Source organism: Pongo pygmaeus, chromosome 20, assembly GCF_028885625.2.
Source record: "Pongo pygmaeus isolate AG05252 chromosome 20, NHGRI_mPonPyg2-v2.0_pri, whole genome shotgun sequence".
Classification (NCBI taxonomy): Eukaryota; Metazoa; Chordata; class Mammalia; order Primates; family Hominidae; genus Pongo; species Pongo pygmaeus.
The window spans coordinates 56,399,871-56,421,214 of record NC_072393.2 but is presented as its reverse complement, the minus strand read 5'-3'; the positions used below and the strand labels follow the sequence as shown (position 1 = coordinate 56,421,214).

The window sequence follows — 21,344 nt, the reverse complement described above, 5'->3', positions numbered from 1 at the left end:
CCGCAGCCCCAGCCACAGCCGCTGGCCCCGCCCCAGCCCCCTGAGCCTGCGCTCTGCCTCTCGGAGCCTAGGACCGCCCAGGGGGCGGGGACGGCCCGCTCCGAGGCGGTCCCTTTTTTCTGGCCCCGCCCCTCACTCTACATTCTTCCCCAGAACCCGACCTAGCCCACCCCGTTTTTTTATCAGTCCTGCCTGTTGCCTCGGCCTTGACGGTGCTTCCTGGCGCTTTGGACTCTCCCCTCTCCCGTCCTCTCTGCCTCCTTGCGTGCCCTCTCCTCACCAGTCCTCATCTACCCTCGGTCCTCCAATCTGCAGTCCGCCGCGGTGTAGCCTTCGTTAGAAGTTCTCGCCTCGCCCTTTGAGGACCCTGTGACCTTTAGGCAGTGCCCTCTCCCAGGTCTTCTGATCCCCAAGACTCCCCGTTCCAGGTCCCTCCCCTCCATCCAGCCCAGTAGCTTTGTACTCTTTGTATTCTCATTGTTCCCCTGGGACCCACCTCTCCCGTTCCTCTACCCTCCCTTAGCCCTGCCCTGCCCTCGCCTACCCTGGTTGCTTTCAAGCCCCTCACAGCCCCGCTCCTCCCTTAGTCTCTCTTTCCTACCGCCCATTCAAGACGTTTTTTCTTTTATTTATTTATTTATTTATTTTTTGACACAGAGTCTCGCTCTGTCGCCCAGGCTGGAGTGGAGTGGTGCGATCTCGACTCATTGCAACCTCTGCTTCCCAGATTCAAGCGATTCTCCTGCCTCAACCTCCCGAGTAGCTGGGACTACAGGCACCCACCACCACGCCCGACTAATTTTTGTATTTTTAGTAGAGGCGGGGTTTCACCATTTTGGCCAGGCTGGTCTCGAACTCCTGACCTCAAATGATCCACCCACCTCAGCCTCGCAAAGTGCTGGCATTACAGTCGTGAGCCACTGCGCCCTGCCTCAAGACGTTTTCTATTTGTCGACCCCACTCACCCTCCTCAGTACCACTCATCCAGCCGGACACTCATTCTCCGGGCCCAGCCCCGACTAACCAGGCCCACCTTGGAGCCTCAGCCCCGCCCCCTTTTTGGTCCCCCCTCCCTTAGGCCTATCCAGACTCTCTCGGGTTTCCGGGCCTCTCTCAAGTCTCCACGCCTTCTCACCGAGTCTAAGTCTTTGTTCTTCCCGTGTCCCCTTTCAGTCCAGCCTGTTACCCTTGCGCGGGAAAGTCCTCCATCTCTAGTTCCCGCCCCAGTGCAGTCTCATCTGAACTGTTTCTACTTTCTGCGGCCCTGTCTCTTCCAAGCAATGCTCCTCCCCGCCAGGTCCTGCCTAGCGGTGTTTTAGGTGAGGGCGTGCGATCTCTTTTGTTTCTCTCCGCCCCTTTCTCAGCCCAATCAGGACGGCCTCTCTCATGGTGGCCCCGCCCCTCCAGGCCAGTCGGGCTTCTTTAAATAGCTTGGACGTGTCCCCTCCTCCCTCTACCCCGCCCGCACTTTTTTCAGTTCAGTAAAGTCTCTCTCTCGTATCTAGCCCCGTCTTCCCCTGGCTACCAGTGCTGCCGAACACAATTAGTAGTAACTGGTCCCGCCTCCTTTGACGCCCCGCCCCTCCGCCCTGCTCTCTTAGAAAGAGCCAATCGCTGCGTCTCATTGGCGGCCCCGCCTCGTCCAGCTGGGTCGCGTTGGAGTGCCCGCCCCACTCCTCCTGGCCACAGCCCCGCCCCACCTCCCCCAGGCCAATCAGTTTGGTTCTTCTCCCCTAAGCCTCGCCCCCGCTACCTCGCTCCTCCTCCCACCCAATCCCGTCGGTCTCTGCCCCTGCGTCCCCGCCCCCCTGCGTCCCCGCCCCTCCCGCCCCGCCCCCCGTCCAATGCTGAGCTCAGTCTGCGTCTCGTCCTTCCGCGGGCGCCAGGGGGCCAGCAAGCAGCAGCCGGCGCCACCGCCGCAGCCGCCCGAGTCCCCGCCGCCGCCACCGCTGCCGCCGCAGCAGCAGCAGCCTGCGCAGCCCGGCCCCGCCGCGTCCCCGGCGGGCCCCCCGGCACCCCGCGGGCCCGGGGGCCGGCGCGCCGAGCCATGCCCCGGGCTGCCGGCGGCGGCCATGGGGCGGCACGGCGGCGGCGGTGGCGACAGCGGCAAGATCGTGATCAACGTGGGCGGCGTGCGCCATGAGACGTACCGCTCGACGCTGCGCACCCTGCCGGGGACGCGGCTGGCCGGCCTGACGGAGCCCGAGGCGGCGGCACGCTTCGACTACGACCCGGGCGCCGACGAGTTCTTCTTTGACCGGCACCCGGGAGTCTTCGCGTACGTGCTCAACTACTACCGCACCGGCAAGCTGCACTGCCCGGCCGACGTGTGCGGGCCTCTGTTTGAGGAGGAGCTCGGCTTCTGGGGCATCGACGAGACCGACGTGGAGGCCTGCTGCTGGATGACCTACCGGCAGCATCGCGACGCTGAGGAGGCGCTCGACTCCTTCGAGGCGCCCGACCCCGCGGGCGCCGCCAACGCCGCCAACGCCGCAGGCGCCCACGACGGAGGCCTGGACGACGAGGCGGGCGCGGGCGGCGGCGGCGGCCTGGACGGAGCGGGCGGCGAGCTCAAGCGCCTCTGCTTCCAGGACGCGGGCGGCGGCGCCGGGGGGCCGCCAGGGGGCGCGGGCGGCGCGGGCGGCACGTGGTGGCGCCGCTGGCAGCCCCGCGTGTGGGCGCTCTTCGAGGACCCCTACTCGTCGCGGGCTGCCAGGGTGAGCGCGCTTTTGGGGCCCCCATCCACCCCACCCCCGCCTCTCCAGGCGCCCCCAGTCTCCCAGGAGAGCCCCAGCTCCACCCCTCCGGGTCCCTCTAGGCTTCTCAGTCTCCTAGAAGCCTCTTCCCCAATCCTGAGTCTCCTGGGCTCCTCCGAACACACCCCCCTCTCGCAGCCATCCCCCAGATCCTCCAAAGACGGATCTCCAACCTTCAGGCTCTTCCAGACCCCTCCAAAGTTCCCCCTCCCCCGTCAAGGCCACCCTAGACCCTTAGACACTTCCTCCAGACCGTGAATCTCCCGTACTTCTCTGAACAACCCGGTCCCCGCCTTTCCTGGGCTCCTCTGAGACCCTCCCTAACCCTCAGGTCTCCTGGGCCCCTCCAAATCTCTTCTCACTACCCTTGGTCACCGTCCAGCCCTTGGTTTCTTGGACCTTCCCCAGCCCCTCACAAGACATCCCTTTTCAGCCCTCAAATTCTCCTAGGCCCTGTGAGCCCTGTCCCCCACTTTCCCTGCCTTCTCCAGACTCTCTGGGGCCCCCTATTCAACTCTCAGTTTCTCCCAGCACCTCCCTGATTCACCCCGTGGCCCCTCTCCCAGAAGACCTCTCTCTCCAAGTTTGAATCTCCTGATTATTTTTTCCACCCCCTTCCTGCAGTATCTTCTGCTCTCAAAGTCTCAGAAAACTCCCCCACCCCAACCTCACAGCCTTCTGGACCCCTCTGAACCTCCACTTCTTCTTGCCTGGACATTTTCACCTCCCCCTCACTGCAATACTGAGTCTTGGGGCATCTTCTCCGCTGGAACCTCCAGGCCCCCTCTGTGTTCACTCTGTGTTCAACACTCTTCAACCTCCACGCCAACTCCCATCCCAAGGACTTTCCCCATAAAGCTCCAGACTTCCCCCAAGCCTTTCACACTCCTCCTCAGTGTCTCCAGAAGCATCCCATGCCCCCATCATATGCCTTTCCTCTCCAGAACCCTCACATGTCCTCCAGAATTGTTCTTCCTCCTCCATCATTTTAACTGCACAGTGCACTCTCTATCCCTGGGACTCCCCGCATCCAAAGCCCCCACAGCCCCTTTCCTAGTCTAAGTGACTTTCCCTCGGGCTCTAGAACTTTTTCTAACCTCAAACCCTGGGATGCCCCTGAAGTCATCAGCCCTAAAACTTTCATCTCAAAATAACTTACAATTCTTTCTACCTTGCCCTGGGATTCCTTCCATCTGCCCTCTTCCTTTCTCGAACCCCCCCTGTGCAAAACCCAGAACTAGCCCCTCAGTCTGTCCTCCTCCATCAAAGTGAACCAAAGAGCCTTCTCTCTCTCCAAATTCCAGATTTTCCCCCAAAGCTCTCTCCATCGCTCCCAGAAAACTTTCCTCAAGCATCCATAACTTCCTAGGCTAAATGACTACCCTCCCCCTGGGTTCTCTCCTGAACCTTTTCCTCCTACTAACTTCCTCCCTGTCCCGGGGACCCCGGAGGGAGAATGTGGTGGAAAAGGGGGGCAGTGCAAAATGGGGGCAATTGGAAATGGGGGAAATAAGAGCGATCCCAGGACCCCCTCCTGGGCTCCTGGGGACCCAAACACCCAGAGGAGCAGGTCTCGGCCCCCTCCCCCCACCGTGCCGCGTCCTGAGCCGGTGAGGACGCGGAGCCGCAGTGCCGCATTCGCGCCGGGGGAGGGAGCGGGGGGGCGCCTGGAACCACCGCATAAAGTTTGGTCCCCAGAAAGCGCTGAGTTGGCGAGATTTGGGGTTGGATGGGGGGAGGTGGGGAAGAGGAGGTGCGGAGGGGACATGGCCCTAGATGCCCCCTCAAGACACTGAGCGGCTCCTTTCCCCATGGCCTGGGGCGCCCTTCTCTCCTGTGACCCCATTGAAGGGTGCTGAGGTGAGGGGCGGGATGAAGTTAGAGTTCTTCTGTGATGGTCAGGCTAGGTGTTCGGGACAGCTACGGGAGATACTCATTTACTCCGCCAGTGTGTTTTGGGTGTCCAAGGTGTGCCGAGCCCTTTCCAGCCTCCCAGTGAGATGGCTTGAGAGAGTTGGGAGCTGAGGCCAAAGCAAAGTGGAGGGTCCGACCCTACAGCCCCCTGCCCCCGCCCCCTTCCTCGTAATCACTCCTTTCCGTCTTACAGAGTCTCCATGTCCTCCTACCCCTTCTGCTTTTGACACACCCTGGAGTAAGGGGTTAAACCAGCCCGACGCCGTCCAGCCTCTGCAGCTGCGCACTGCGGCGGGTGCCCACCTTTCCCTGTGCCCTGGGAGGGAAGGAGTTAATTAGACTCTTGGCCCTTGGCCTCCCGCCGGAAAGCAGCAACACTGCGGCTGCGCGTTGAATACTAGGCTCCGGCCCGGAAGGGGTTAAGACGGCCCCGAGCCGCTGCGGCTGCGCACTGCGGCGGGGGAGCTGTCCGCGGTACTGGCCGCCGTGCGCCCCGCCCCCCGGCCCGGCTGGCCCGCCCCCACTGCGGTGCCGCAGCTAGAGCCGCGAGCCCGGCTCGGAGGGGGCGGGGAACCAGGCATGCGCTCTGCGAAGGCCTCTGGCCTCAAACCACTGCAGAGAAGCGAAGGTGGGGGTGGGGGGAGTTCAGAGAGGACCTGCGCCAGCCCCCAGCCCACCCCAACTTCCAGGGTCCTCTCTGTGGCCCTGAAACTCTCCACCCCCTACTTCCAGCTCTGCACCTCAGTGAAGTCAAGCCCAGAGCCCAACCCCTGTGGAGGAAGGGGGGTGCACAGAGGGACAGCGCTGGCCCTTGGCCCACCCCAAAGTCCAAGGTCCTCTCTGTGGTCCGACAGTGGCCTCCCCGTGCTCTGCGCCCCTGATTAGTAGCAAAACTCCCCATGGCCTCCCTCCTCCACTACCCACAGGATTAAAACCCTCTCTTTACTATAACACCTGTCTTCCTTCCCTCGCCAATGCACTCCTCTCCCCTCCCACCCTTCTGCATATCTGATAAAGCCCATGACATCTCTAGGGGCCTGGCCCATTGCTTTCCTTTTCCAAGACCCTGACCCCACTCCCTCCTCTTCTAGGCCTTCATCAAAACTCACATCACTGTGTGGCAGGACTCTGGTTATCCCCATCTTGAAATGGCTCAGGACCCTTCACCCTTCATCCTCTGCCCCTTTGGCAAATGCCCTAACTTCTCTTTGGCCCTGGCTCTGCCTTCTCCCACAGCGTCCAGGCCAGTGACTCTTCCTTCCTCTGCAGGGCCCTAAACCCTGCCTGACTCTCCTCTTTTATCTCCTCTTCCATTTTTGCAGGCTTAACCCTTCAACCCCTCCTCCCTTAAGGGCCCTGACCCCCAGCTCCCCTCTGTGGCACCACCACTGCCCTGTCCTCTCTGGGTGAGGCCTTGACCTTGCCCCCCAACTAACTGCTGCCTGCATACCCTAACAACAGCTCAGGTCTTCTTACTGTGTTCCAGGCACTGCTCCAAGCACTGTGTTTGGAGCCAAGTCCTTTGTATGCTCATCTAATTTAATCCTCACAACAATTCCACTACAAACTTCTGGTTCAGAAAGCTCAATCTCCTTGCCCAATTTTGACAGGTTAAAAGCCAGATTCATACCTAGGCTGTCTGACTCTTAACCACCTCATGATTCTGCCTCCCTGCCCACCTTTTCCCCTTCCCCTCTGCTCAGCTCCAAGCTGAGCCCTAAAGCCTCCAAGACACACAGGATGTGTGATCTTAGGTCCGGTGGCTCCCTTCCCACAGCAGAACCTGTGGACCCTGCTGAGGAGCCCTGAAATAGGACACAGGGAACAGGAGGGTGGGGGGAGGTGGTCTAGGAAACAGCAAGGGGCCAGAAATGTTTCCAAGGAAAGAAGCTGCCCATCTGCTGCGTCTGCTGGGGCCAGCTCTTCTCCAACTGCCTCTGTTCCTTTCTCTCCCCTTTTGCTAGCTTTAGAGGGGAGAACGGGATTCTGGAAGTGATGGAGCCATGGGGCTGAGACACCTGGATTTTGCCCAGAGTTTGGGCCCAAGAGGCTGGGGAAGGGGGCACTGGAAGGGTCTTCTGGATTTTATGGCCAACCCGATGCCTAGGTCACCTCTCCCCCTCTCTCTCCCTCCCTGCCCTGCAGTATGTGGCCTTCGCCTCCCTCTTCTTCATCCTCATCTCCATCACCACCTTCTGCCTGGAAACCCACGAGGGCTTCATCCATATCAGCAACAAGACGGTGACCCAGGCCTCCCCGATCCCCGGGGCGCCTCCGGAGAACATCACCAACGTGGAGGTGGAGACGGAGCCCTTCCTGACCTACGTGGAGGGGGTGTGCGTGGTCTGGTTCACCTTCGAGTTCCTCATGCGCATCACCTTCTGCCCAGACAAGGTGGAGTTTCTTAAAAGCAGCCTCAACATCATTGACTGTGTGGCCATCCTGCCCTTCTATCTCGAGGTGGGCCTCTCGGGCCTCAGCTCCAAGGCCGCCAAAGACGTGCTGGGCTTCCTGCGGGTGGTCCGCTTCGTCCGCATCCTGCGCATCTTCAAGCTGACCCGGCACTTCGTGGGGCTGCGCGTGCTGGGACACACACTCCGCGCCAGCACCAACGAATTCCTGCTGCTCATCATCTTCCTGGCCCTGGGGGTGCTCATCTTCGCCACCATGATTTACTACGCTGAGCGCATTGGCGCCGACCCCGATGACATCCTGGGCTCCAACCACACCTACTTCAAGAACATCCCCATTGGCTTCTGGTGGGCCGTGGTCACCATGACGACCCTGGGCTATGGAGACATGTACCCCAAGACGTGGTCGGGGATGCTGGTCGGGGCGCTTTGTGCCCTGGCGGGGGTGCTGACCATCGCCATGCCCGTGCCCGTCATTGTCAACAACTTTGGCATGTACTATTCGCTGGCCATGGCCAAGCAGAAGCTGCCCAAGAAGAAGAACAAACACATCCCCCGGCCCCCGCAACCGGGCTCGCCCAACTACTGCAAGCCTGACCCACCCCCGCCACCCCCGCCCCACCCGCACCACGGCAGCGGGGGCATCAGCCCACCACCACCCATCACCCCACCCTCCTTGGGGGTGACTGTGGCTGGGGCCTACCCAGCGGGGCCCCACACGCACCCCGGGCTGCTCAGGGGGGGAGCGGGTGGGCTGGGGATCATGGGGCTGCCTCCTCTGCCGGCCCCCGGTGAGCCTTGCCCGTTGGCTCAGGAGGAGGTGATTGAGATCAACCGGGCAGGTGAGCCTGGGCATCAGGGGCCAGGGGCACAGGTGGAGACCTGGGGAGGACTGGGGAGGTAGCTGCCGGGGTTCAGAGAGCCTGGGGTGGTCGGCGTCGAAGAGGTGAGAGAAAAAAACCAACAGCAGGAGCTCAGGCGAAGAAGGAGGCACAGATAATCACACAGAGACATAGGTTTCATGGGAAAGAGTTTTGGGGAGAAACAGATTTGCAGGGTATTCAGAGGGGCTGGCGAGGCAGAGGCAGTGTCATCAGCTGTGCAGAGAGAGGGACCCGGAGGAGAGTGGGGCTCAGAGACACACAGAAAGGGTCTCACACAAATCACAGGCAGACCCGAGGCAGAACCCCAGGGAACGTAGCAGCATCTGAGCATCCGGGAGACAGCCCTGAGGGAAGAGAGACTGAAGCCGACAGGGTCTGAGGCGGGGAGTCAGAAACCGAGAGATTGTCATGGAGACCAGAGAGAGATGGGATGTAGATTTTGGGCGGAGGTGGGGGCGGTCAGCGGCAGAGAGTTTGGGTTCTAATGACAGCGAGCCCAAGAGGCAGACAGACTTCAAAACGGAGAGTTAGGCCAGGGCAGAGCCCCCAGGGCAGGATGGAAACCAGGGCCTGGTCAGTCGGCTTTGCTGCGGGCAGCCTGGGAGGGTCTCGGAGAGAGATCCAGAGAGGTGCTGCTCAGAGGAAGAGATGAGCGAGAGAGAGGAGGGAGAAGAAAGTTACCTGTGCTTCTGTGTGTGTTCCTCCCCCAGGGGGTGTCTATGCCTCAGAGGCAGTGGCTTGGGAGTCTGGGAGGAAGGAGAGGCTGGTGCCCCCGCCCCCCGGCACCGCCCCACCTTAAGTAGGTCAAGAAAGGGAGCTGGGCCACCTGGCCCCTATCTTGCTCCCTCAGCCGCTGACCCAGTTTCACACCAATTAAAAATAGCTGGAGTCAGAGCCTAGGGGACCCCCACGTGCCACCTCCCATCTCTCACCTAACCCAGCCCTTCCCCTTGGTGCCCTTCCCAGAGTCCAGCACTCCTCCCTGAACAGCCACTTCCTAGCCTGCCACATCCTCTCCAGCCATCCCTCCACCCCCTACCCCTACCCCAGCCAAGCCCCCCGAAGTTCGCTCCAGCCAACCACCCCGCAACACTGCCTCACCTTCTCCCCAACACCCGGCTTGCTTCATCCACAACCATCTCTCTCTCTCTCTTTTTTTTTTCTTATTCCAAGATGGAGTCTCACCCTGTCTCCCAGGCTGGAGTGCAGTGGCAATATCTTGGCTCACGGCAACCTCCGCCTCCCAGGTTCAAGTGATTCACCTACCTCAGCCTCCGGAGTAGCTGGGAATACAGGCGCCCACCACCATGCCCAGCTAATTTTTGTATTTTTAGTAGAGATGGGGTTTCACCATGTTGGCCAGGCTGGTCTCGAACTCCTGACCTTAAGTGATCTACCCACCTCAGCCTCCCAAAGTGCTAGGATTACAGGCGTAAGCCACCACACCTGGCATCTTTTACCTTTTATCTGTTTTGGAGACAGTGTCTCATTCTATCACCCAGGCTGAAGCAGTGAAACTATTATGGCTCACTGCAGGCTGACCTCCCAGGTTCAAGTGATCCTCCTGCCTCAGCCTCCAGAGTAGCTGGGACTATAGGCGTGTACTACTATACCCAGCTAATTTTTCTATTTTTTGTAGAGATGGAGTTTTGCTATGTTGCCAGGGCTGGCCTCAAACTCATGGCCTCAAGCAATTCTCCCCCCTCAGCCTCACAAAGTGCTGGGATTATAGGCATGAGCCACTGTGGCCAGCTCCAGACCATATCTTTAAACAGCATCCCACCCCAGTCCTGCCCTTCCTGGCACCCCACACCTGGCACCATCCCAGCTCTCAACACCTCCCTGCACCACCACAATCTGTCCAACTCCCTGTCCAGACCACCCTTCCCAACTGCAGTCGCCCTTCCCAGCACTCAACACCCCCCCCCATGATCACCCCCCAGCCATGCCCCCTTGATACACTCTCCCAGCTGTGCCCCCTGCCACTCTCCTGGCCACTCCTTCCCATCACCCTGCCCTTGAATCTCCACTTCCAGTGCCAAACATCCGCTGACCCTCCCAGCATCTGCTCCTCACAGACATCTCACCATACCATGTGTTCACCGCACCTCACCCTCCCCTTTATCTCTCTGTCTGACCCCCTTGGGATGCAGATCCTCGCCCCAATGGGGATCCGGCAGCAGCTGCGCTTGCCCACGAGGACTGCCCAGCCATTGACCAGCCCGCCATGTCCCCGGAAGACAAGAGCCCCATCACGCCTGGAAGCCGTGGCCGCTACAGCCGGGACCGAGCCTGCTTCCTCCTCACCGACTATGCTCCTTCCCCTGATGGCTCCATCCGAAAAGGTGAGGTGCCCCCCACTGACCCCCTGGGACCCTCCCTCTCTCTCCCCTGCCCAGGGGAGGGAGGAGAGGGGGATGGGGGAGGAGGCGCTGGACTTCCCTTCCCCCTTCCCTTGGCCCCGAACTGCCTCCCTCCCAGATCTTCCCTGTACCCCCGCCCCAAGTTTCCTCACCACTGACCCTTCACCTGTCTTTATTCCATGTCCATTCCCCCCAACCCTCTGGCCTCTTCCCCCACCCCCAGCCACTGGTGCTCCCCCACTGCCCCCCCAAGACTGGCATAAGCCAGGCCCCCCAAGCTTCTTGCCCGACCTCAACGCCAACGCCGCGGCCTGGATATCCCCCTAGTGGACGAACCCCCTCCCCCCGGGGTAAGTAGCCCCCACCCTCTGACCCCCCGGACCCCCAGACTCCCCACTCCTGCCTGACTAACCCTTCTGAGAACATGCAGCCCCCACTGACCGAGACTCCGGCCCCCTCACTGCAGGCAGCTGCACCCAGTTAACCCCCAGCTCCTGACACTGACCCCACACCCACCTACCCAGGACTCACCTGCTCCTCACTAACCCCCGAACTAACCCAACCCTGCCTCCCACACTGCACCTGCCCTCACGACCGACCCCATCCTCGCCCCCATCAACATCTCTGCCTCCCTCCTTGGTCCTAGGGTTTTTTTAAAAAAATTCAATCAGAAAAACGGAGGGCATATCCAGAACACTTCTGGGTGCAGAATGGGGAGAGAAAGGCTCAGCCATCCGTCCATGCCCCTGTGAATTCAGCCAGCACTTAGACAGCACCCACGCATCCCAGGTACTGGGCATGGGGAGTTCAACCATGAACAAAAACCATGCCCCCAGGAGCTTCCACTTTGGAGCAGGAGGCCGACACGGACCTAGAAAGTCACGGTTTGAGGCGATGTATGCTAAAATGGAGGGAGCACAGACAGTAAGAGGAACACTAGAAACTCCCAGGGGGCGGGGCCGGGCATCAGGGAAGACTTGATATCTGCAGTGGGGCCTTAAGGTTGAGCAGGAGTTCTGACCACATGCAGAGGAAGAAATCCCATCGACAGGAATGGTTGGAGGGAACCGCGGGACAGAGCTTAGGAGACTAGACTGTGGAGGCAGGATTCTCAGGTAGATATGAGGCAGGTACCAGGCTGAGAGGCTGCAGCCTTGTCTAGGGGCCTGGGGAGGAGGCAGGTGAGCTGGGAGGGGCAGCTCTGGGGTCTTGTGAGGATGGACTAGAGGTGGGAGGCTGGAAGTTAGCAGGCTGGAGAGGAGGCTGAGGTGACAGGTGGAAGCCTGAGCTGGGGCCAGGGCTGTGAGGATGGAGAGGAAGGGACGAGGCCGAGAGAGTCAGGGGTCAGGGATCAGAAGGGACAGGCTGGGGGCTGCCGGCCATGCAGAAGTGAGGGAGATAAGAGTGTGGTGCTATTTAGTAGATGAATCATTCAGCAAATATCACCAAGTACTTACCACATGCTAGGAATTTAACATATATTCTTTAATCCTTGTAACAATCCGAGCCAACTCCTAGCTCCTTTCATTCATGTATTCAATCCATTCATTCACTGTTTCAGCAACTGATTCTTTTTTTTTTTTTTTTTTTTTGAGACCGTCTTGCTATGTCACCTCTGGGCTGGAGTGCAATGGTGCAATCTTGGCTCACTGCAACCTCTGCCTCCTGGATTCAAGCGATGGGGTCTCGCTATGTTGGCCAGGTTGGTCTTGAACTCCTGGGCTCAAGCAATCCTCCTGCCTTGGCCTCCCAGAGTGCTAAGATTACAGGCATGAGCCACCACCCATGGCTACAACTGATTCTTGAGAACACAGTTGCAGGCACTACAGATTTGGGATAAAACAAAGCGTGAATCTGCCATCATGGTTTACAATCTCTAGATTGTAAGGGGTCAGCAAACTAACTCCAGCCTGAGCGCCTGATCTTTCAGCATCTGTTTTTGTAAACAAAGCTTTATTGGAACACAACCATGTTAAGCTACAACAGCAGAGTGGAATAATTGGGACAGAGACTATACAGCCCTATAGCCAAAGAGATTTACTATCTGGCCTTTTACAGGAAAAGTTTCCAGCCCCTCATAGGAAGAAGCAGAAAATAAGCAATTAAGGCCGGGCGGGGTGGCTCACATCTGTAATCCCAACACTTTGGGAGGCTGAGGACAGTGGATCACTTGAGGTCAGGAGTTCGAGACCAGCCTGGCCAACATGGTGAAACCCCATCTCTACTTAAAAATACAAAAATTAGCTGGGCGTGGTGGTGGGCACCTGTAGTCCCAGCTACTTGGGAGGCTGAGGTAGGAGAATCACTTGAACCAGGGAGGTGGAGGTTGCGGTGAACCAAGATCACGCCACTGCACTCCAGCCCAGGCTACAAACAGAGTGAGACTCCCTCTCAAAAAAAAAAAAAAAAAAAGAAAAAAAGAGAAGAGAAGAAAAGAAGCAATTAAGATAAAGATAAAAGAACAAGACTATTACTCTGGCCACTTCAGTTAAAAGAGGTCTGGCTGGGCACAGTGGCTGCCGCCTATAACCCCAGCACTTTGGGAGGCCAAGATGGGAGTATCATTTGAGCCTAGGAATTTGAGACCAGCCTGGGCAACAGAGCAAGACCATTTTCTCAAAAACAAAAAACTTAGGTGTGGTGGTGCATGCCTGTAGACCCAGCTACTTGGGAGGCTGAGGTGGGAGGACTGTCTGAGCCCAGGAGTCTGGGAGGCTGCAGTGAGCCATGATTGTGCCATGGTGCTCCAGCCTGGGGGGACAGAGTAAGACCCTGTCTCTGGGGAAGAAAAAGAGTTCTGCAAAGGACTTTTTGAGGAGGTGACACAGAACCTGGAGGGTGAAAAGGGCCAGGCAGGCAGAAGAAACAGCAAGTGCACAGGCCCTGAGCTTCCCTGAGGGAGGGGGTGGAGGATGAGCTTGGCTTGTTCAAGGGACAGCAAGGAGCACAGTGAGGCTGATCCCAGTGGCCAAGGGGAGAGGGCTGCTGGAGTCCAGGGAGAAAGATCAGGACGGGTTTTCGGCCATGGTGAGGAGGCGGGACTTTATCTTAAACGTGAAGGGAAGCCACCTGAAGGTATGTGATCCATCACGCATTCATTCAACAACCGTCTATAGAATCTTCTTTAGAAATGCAGAGACACATCCTAAAGGATCCCTGTCCACAGCCTAAGGAGATGCCATAGGGGAACCTGGGGGGCCTCCAGGAATGGCCTCACCTAAACCCCTGTGTTTCACAGACGCTCAGGGAAGGCCATGACCAACCCACCACCCCAGGCCACAGAGCACAAGGGCCGAGACCCCAGGCTTCCGGGCTCCTAGTCCAGAGGGGGGACTGTCTGGCTCCTCTTGTTCCATCCCCCCCACCTCTCCTTTTTGCAACCCCACCCCCGTCATTGTCCATTTCCATCTCATCACCCCACCGCTCCCCTCCCTGCTCCTATCTAACTCCTCCCCCTGCTTGCACCCACTCCCAGTCCTTTACCTCCCTTTGTTCCCCACCCCCAGGTCTAGAGGGGCCCCTATGGGATTGAGGGGGAGAGGGTGTGGGGAGGGTGTGGGCCTATGGGTGAGGGAGGATTGGGGTGGGGGTGGCTGGGTGGGGGAGGTTCCTGCTTCTCTTGCCTATGATGCCAAAATCCATTCATTGAACTCAAATCATGGCTGGAGCTGATGGCGTTGGCTGAAGCCTCTACCCCTGGTGCCCTGGATCCTTCCCCTTCCAGCCCTCCCCAAGCCTTTTCCTTGCTGTCCTTCAGCCCCACAACCCCCCCTCCCACAAGACCCCTTTGGCCTATTGCCCCCCATGCTCCTTCCCCCAAGAGTCTCTCCTACCACAACCTTCCCTTTCCAACCCTTTCGTTTTTGTTTTTGAAATGGGGTCTCACTCTGTCGCCCAGGCTGGAGTGCAGTGGCGCAATCTTGGCTCACTGAAGCCTCCACCTCCCAGGTTCAAGTGACTCTCCTGCGTCAGCCTCCAGAGTAGCTGGAATTACAGGTGCCTGCCACCACGCCCGGCTAATTTTTGGATTTTTAGTAGAGATGGGGTTTTGTTGGCCAGGCTGGTCTCGAACTCCTGGACTCAAGTGATCTGCTTGCCTTGGCCTCCCAAAGTGCTGGGATTACAGGTCTGAGCCACTGCGCCAGGCTTCTTCCCTCCCTAATTGTCCCCTATAGTCCTCCCAAGACCCTCCTTCCCTCCGGGCTTGTCCTCCACCCCTGCTCCTCCCTCCTACATCTGCCCTCACCTGATCACTGGCTCCCACTCCTCCCCACACTCTCCCTCCTCCCATCCTTTCCCCTCCCTTCCCCCTCCCCAGCCACCCCGGAAGCTCCTTCCATATTTGATGTCTCAGCCGCCCCCCATTTCACTGCTCCCCTCCCGCGGAAAACACCAGAGAGGAGGAAGAGATCCCGGCGGCGTTTCTCCGTCCCCCCAACAGTGAGGCTGTGTTGGGGGGTTTCCGCTGACCATCCTCTCCTCACCCCCGTGACTCTGTGTATTTCTGTCCCCAGCTCTTGTCACCGCCTGAGACCTCGCGAGACTCTCGGTTCCCCCCTGCCCCTTCCCCCCAGGTTAGCAATTGGGAATGGCTGGGAAGGGGTGTCCCCAAGACACTGGGCTTCAAATCTCCCCCCAAGCCCTCTCTCCTACGATCCAAGACACCTTTTGTCCAGACAGCTCCCCTAGCGTTGCCTGGAAAAGCCACAGAACTCTCTGCGGGGGTGCAGAACCCTGCAGGCAGCCCCAGGCTTTGCAGAAACCACACACACGGCTGCTGGATCTTGAGTCCCATTAGCTGTGAATGCCCGTGAGAGTCTTCCCGCACCCGTCAGAAGCTCGGAGCCTTCCCGGACCCTTCAAAGATGTCCCTCTCCCCAGCCCTCCGCCTCACCGCCCCCGCCCCCGACCCCATCCTGAGAATCTTCTGCAGGAGCCTCCCTCCCTCCCCCCCACCCCACCCCCACTGCTCCCGGAGTTCTCATCTGATGCCCCAAGGGCACTGCCAGCTTCGCTCCACTCAGCCCCCTTGCAGACCCCACCCCCTGCCTGCCCTCTTTCCCTACAACCAGGTCAGCCCCCAGCCCCGCCACGGCGGCTGCACCGTTCCCTGCCCTCTCCGCTGGCTGCTCCCATATGCATTCCTCCCAGCCCCTCCCCACGCCCCTGCCGCCCACCATCCCGCCTTGCTGCCCCCCACCTTTTGCCTCAGATGAGGGGACCAATGGAGGGGGGGAAGGGGGGTGGACTGTGGTGGGAATGGGGCGGGGGAGGCTCGGTGGGTGCCAACCTGCCTCCTAATCTGGAGTCTCTCCCCCCTCCCCGATGTCTCCCCCTTTCTCATCGATGTTGACTGACTCCCCGATGTGTTCACTTTCTCTCTCCATCTCCTTGGTCCATCTCTGTCCATCTCTGTCTCTTGTCATCCGTCCTTTTGTGTCTCTGTCTGCCTGACTCTGTCTCTCTTGCCTTCTCTGTCTCTCTGGGTATCTGTTGTCCTCCCCTTCCGTTTCTTTCTCTCTCTGTCTCTTTCTCCCTGCCTTGGGTCTCTCTGTCGGACCCTTCCCTGCACCCCATCTTCGTGCTTCCCCCCTGTGTCTGCACACCTCCCCACCCCCCAGGTTACGAGAAATCCCGCAGCCTCAGCAGCATCGCGGGCCTGAGCGGGGTGTCCCTGCGCCTCGCGCCCCTTGCCACCCCCCCTGGCTCTCCCCGGGCCGCCCGCCGCGCTCCCCCGACCCTGCCCTCCATCCTTTAGCGCTCCCCTCCCCCCTGTGGGGGGACTCGGGGGTGACCGGGAAGAAGGTCAAAGGAGCTGGGGGTGGGGGGTGGGGAAAAGGGTTTTTTTAAAAAAAATCAAAAAGTCATTAATAATATGCAACCGAGATGACGATGCCAGCAGACACCCCCGAGCCCCTCACCCCCAACCTGGGCCCCCAGGATGGAGAGAGGGGCCACAGCCCGTCCCAACTCTTCCCTCCCCCAAAAAAGCCTTCTCAGGTCTCTACGAGCCATAGGACATCCCCCTGCCATCAACTTGTGTAAATAAGTCCAAATTATGCCAGTTACATCTTGGGGCACCTCCCCCCACACACTGCATGCCTTCCCTAACCTGGAGCCCCCACTCCAAGTCCACCTCAGCAATAAGCCGCCAGGGGCCGCATGCGCGGGTTTGAGGGGCAGGCACTCTGGGAAGGGGGCTGGCACCTCCCGGGGGTCGGGCTGGCCTTTAAGGTCTCCAGCCTTCCCATCCTTCACCCCAGGAGGACAACCAACCCTGTGTGTTGATTAGGAGAAAACAAACCAGAAACTAGAAACAGTGTAGGGGAAGGAGGAACAGTTACCCAACCCCCAAATCGGAGTTGAGCTCAGATGGTGGTAGAGCGGGGCCGAGTTGAGCTCAGATGCTGGGAGGGCGGGGCGGGCTTCGGACCTGCTCCCTCAGCCTTTAGGAGAATTCCTCTGGTGAATTTCACCCTCTCATCCGCCCCTTCCCCCAGGGACCTGCTCGCCTCTATTCTTGCTGCATGGACTCAGACCTCCTATCCCAGAATTCCTGGGATGATCTGGCCCTAGCACACGAAATTCCCCAACTATCCCCCTCCATTCCCAGGACATGAGACCTGCACCCGGAATTCTGAGACTGACCCTGGCACCCCACATCTCCCAGTCCCCACACACTCCTGCGACTTAACCTCTGCACACAGAGGCTCCCCGCACCACCCTCCCTCCCCACTCCCGCCACCCCAAACACCCCCACCAAATTCCCTGAACTGCATCCCAGCACTTCTCAAACCTCCAAGACCTGACCCAGCTCTTTTCAGCTCAAATTCAGCCTTTGGGATGCTCCAAATCCTTCCCACAACTGACATTTCTTGGACACCCCCAAATCCTCAGGCCTGTTCCCCACCCACATCCCCAAAGCCCTAACAGACTTGTCCAGCCCAGGTTCCCTTGATGCTAGAACTTCCAAGATAGGCGCAACCTGTCTGCAATTCCAGGGAACCAGACCCTCCCCAAGCACCCTCTTTGTCTTACGCCTAACCCTGAGTCCCTTCCCTGAGATGGTGCCCCAAAGGTACCCTCTTCACAGACACCAGTGTTTCCCAGAGGGTTGTATTTGTACCTTTGGTGGTGTGCTAAGGTTTGAGGCAGTATGAGGACAAACACTTGTTTTAAAAGTTTTGTCTCTAATACGCATTTTGTACAGAAGCCGGTAAGTGCAGGCATCGCTGCTTGGCTAAGACACGGTTTATTTAGGTTAAGAGTGTTTCGATTTAAAGTAGTCCACAAATGATCACAGAGGCTGTTCCCGAAGGGAGGGACACTGGAATATCAGAAGATTGGGAACCGACAACACCCAACTCGGCTGGGATCCCAGCCCCCCTTCCCCAGCGGTCCTCGCCGCGTCACGCTCGCGGGTGGAAAATCATTTCCCACTTCCTATCCTGGCTCAAGGATGCGCTACCTCCCGCAAGCCCAGAGACCACACCGGTCCCAGACTCTTTAGCGGACCCCCCTTTTGGAGCCGGGGTCCCACGGAATTAGCCACCTCCCTCCCTCTGCTCCCACGGCCTCAGGAACCCCCCACCCGAGAGTGGATGGGGGGCGTCACTGAGCACGATTCTCGATGCAACGATTCCTATGCAAGGGGCATTTTGAGTCCCCCCCCATCCTTCCCTCGGACCCTAAACCCTGGTGAAATCAGGGATGAGGGGTGGGGCGGGTTTTGGTGGGGGCGGGGCAAAGGGCTAGGGGCTCCAGACACCAGGGTACGGGGTGGGGACTGATTATATTGCCAAAGGGTTCAACTTCTTTAACAAGCCCCCCCGTTTCCCCTGACCTTCACGAAAGCCGAAGGGGACGGGGAAAGGGGGTGAGGGTCTTTTCCAAAGGGTACTGACCTCTTCCCAACGTCTCCCCCTGCTCGCCAATCAGCCACACGTACCCAGCTTTTTAGTTCAGCTTTTCAAAATAACCACAATCATGATAACTTCTACAAAACGTGATTCTCCTCCCCTCCCACCCCATCCCCCAAGTCAACAGTGTGGGATTCGGGGAGGGAGAGAGCGAGCTAAAGGGACTCTTTCCAAGTCCGGCTCCCCCTTTTCCCCCCGGCCGCCAGGGTGCCTGCACCTACACGCATGCGCTGCATGACGCGCCCCCCCCACACGCATGTCGCACCCCTCCTGCGCTCCGGGAACGCACGGACACGGGCCAGGGGGCGGGGCGATTGGGGAGGAATGAATGGCGGGGGGGGGGTTTCCTGAGCTCCGCGGCTCTCCCTCCGCAACACACACACACAGCAATAAGTTTCTCTCACTCAAATGTGGGCGGGGCGGGCCTAGCCTGTCGCTGGTGGGGGGAGTGGCGAGGGGGCGCTCTCAGGGATGGGGGCGGGGTTCGGAGACAGTGTGGGGAGGGGAGGTCTGCAAATCGTCCAACTCTGGTGCTAATGGCGGGTCTTCTCAGCCCACCCGCAGGGCAGGGAGGGAGGGGTCGGCGTGACCCCTTCCCCAAGCCTCCCCCACGCCCACCCTGGGTGCATGAACCGCCCAATGCAGAAGCTGCCGCATGTCACCCCCCTCTCCCCAAAGAAAAAGTGTCATGCCTCCTTCCCACCCACCCTCACTCCCCACCAAAATAAACGTTTCCTTTTCATTTAAAAATGGCCTCCTGTGTGCCTGCTAGGAAAGTATCCCGATTGCGGCCGGGGCGCACAGAGGGATTGGGACTTCTAAAGTGGGGCCCTATTGCTGGGCACAGTGGCTCAGGCCAGTAATCCAAGCACTTTGGGAGGCCAAGGACGCAGGAAGATCGCTTGAGGCCAGGAGTTCAAGACCAGGCTGGGCAACACAAGAGAGACCCTGTCTTTACAAAAAATAAAATAAAATTAGCCAGGTGTGGTGGCATCTGTAGTCCCAGCTACTCCGGAGGCTAAGGTGAGAGGATCGCTTGAGCCTGGGAGGTCGAGGCTGCAGTGAGCTATGATTGTGCCACTGCACTCCAGCCTGGGTGACAGAGTGAGACCCTTTCTCAATTTTTTAAAAAAGGGGAGGATGGGCTTTGGTGATCCTGACATCCACTCCATGGCTTGCACCTTATTTAGGGCAAGCACCTGCTCCCTGATGGCAAAAATGGGGATCCACACCTCTAACTGAAAAGTCACTGAGGACTCAGTCTGAGGAACGTGAGCCCCCACACGAGGGTGCCTAGTTCCCACGAGAGGGATAGACCTGGGTCCCCAGGGTGGGGTCAGGGGCTGAAGGCTCAGACTCTATATGTGCTGACTCTGAGGCCAGACTGTCTGGGTTCAAACTATTTCAACTCCTTAGTAGCTGTGTGTCCTTGGGCAAGTCACTCAGCCTCTCTGAGCCTGTTTCCACCACTCTAAAAGGGTGGGAGGGAGGTCACTTAGTTATTCAGCAAATATTGAGTGAATGCCTGCTGTGTGCCAGACACTGTTCTAGGCACTGGAGTGCAATGAAATCTCTACCTGTAGTGCTGTGCTAAGGGTTAAGATAAACTGTGCGCTTAACACAGCACCCAGCACAAACGACCACAGCTGTCTTTTTGTTTTGTTTTGCTTTGGGGACAGGATCTCACTCTTCACCCATGCTACAGTGCAGTGATGCAATCATAGCTCACTGCAGCCTCCACCCCCTGGGCTCAAGTGATCCTCCCACCTCAGCCTCCCGAAGCACTGGGATCACAGGTATGAGCCACTGCAGCAGGCCTGTCATTTATTTTGCAAACACATAAGAGTTGGCCCAAGTGCAACACCCCTTCTAGCACTCACTGGGGGCGTGGAGTGAGGGATGCTGCTGCTCTGAGACTGTTCCCTCATCTGCATAGTGGAGGGAATATTTCCATTATACACTGGAGTGAGGAGGAAAGGAGTTATGAAGCACCTGATCCACAGGATGCCCCTGTATACCCATGCAGCTGTGATTCTCACCAGCAGGCTGCCTGACCTGCTGCCCTAGCAGCCTGTGCCCATCCTGCCCCATCAGAGACCCCCTGCAGGAACACACACAGCCACACAGATGGTCCAGTCGGGTTGGAGTTTATTTCTGCCAGAGCCTGGAGGCTGGGAGGGTAAAGGACACTCCTTTAGTCCCAGAGGGAAGCTCCGAACCCTCAGCAACCAGAAGGGAGGGCAGAGCATGGGCAGCAGCAGGAGTGAGAGGGGTCCCCTTGTCCTGCCCCTTTGCAAGGGTTCAAGGCTGGTGGAGGCCTGGGGCTTCTGTCGCTCAGGAGTTCGGGGGTGGACACAGAAATGGGGGAAGGAGAGTGGCTACGTAGAGAGAGAGTGAGAGCGAGATCCCTAAAAAGATGCACAGAGGGACCCTCAGAGACGCCAAGACGGTGAGAGGGTAGGGAAGGAGAGGGAGGGAGGGAGAGAGAGAGAGAAGCAGACGGAATGGGCTGCACTGGCTGAGGACGGTGGAGGAGCCGTCTCACTCCCTTCCTAATGTCTAGAGATCAATAACAAGGGAAGAAAGGAGGACAGGGAGCTAATGGGAACACAGCTTGCCAACTGTACCCAGTCCCCCCACAAGCAAGGTAGCTCCAGTCCTTGCCTCCCTGCCTGCCCCGTTCCTCTGTGTTTAGGGGTCATCCTTTGATGGGAGGTTGCAGGGGGCCCAGGTGGGGGTGATAAATGCCAGAGTGCTGCACCATTTCCAAAGGGCAGGAAGTCAGAGGGTGGGGTTCCTGGGACAGGGGCCCGTGGGGTCCAGGGAGGAAGGGGGCTGGGCCGCATCTGTTAGTGCATCTGGGGACACGGTAGGGTCACTGGGGGTGGGCTGGTGGGGACCCCTCAGGCTCCGGGGATGGCCCAGACCCAGGCTGTGCTTCCTCTGCCTCCTCGTCGGATGCCACGCCCTCCTCTAGTCGGAAGACCTGCCGCACTGTGCGGGTGGTGAAGGTAAGGGGGCCGCGTCTGTGGGGAGAACAGACCAGGATACAGAGATGAAATGAGGGGAGGGGAGGAGAAAGAGGGAGGGGGAGAGA

The 21,344-nt window shown here is 58.9% G+C and overlaps 2 protein-coding genes across 6 annotated transcripts in view; one reads left to right on the top strand and one right to left on the bottom strand.

Moving 5' to 3' along the window:
- The first annotated feature begins 1,844 nt into the window (after positions 1-1,844).
- KCNC3 (potassium voltage-gated channel subfamily C member 3) lies at positions 1,845-16,074 on the top strand. Its single transcript, XM_063657198.1, is given in 7 exon segments — positions 1,845-2,717; positions 6,816-7,923; positions 10,119-10,310; positions 10,552-10,580; positions 10,582-10,678; positions 14,843-14,902; positions 15,950-16,074. Coding segments are annotated over 6 exon segments (2,316 nt in total). The 3' UTR covers positions 14,860-14,902; positions 15,950-16,074.
- Positions 16,075-20,378: 4,304 nt separating this feature from the next.
- The window catches only part of MYH14 (myosin heavy chain 14), a 109,332-nt gene continuing 108,366 nt past the window's right edge, over positions 20,379-21,344 (bottom strand). For all 5 annotated transcript variants that reach the window (XM_054464874.2, XM_054464875.2, XM_054464873.2 and 2 more), the window contains one exon: positions 20,379-21,273. In XM_054464874.2, the coding sequence (XP_054320849.1) occupies positions 21,123-21,273 (151 nt within the window). In that variant the 3' untranslated portion in view covers positions 20,379-21,122. The remainder of the gene's footprint in view (positions 21,274-21,344) is intronic.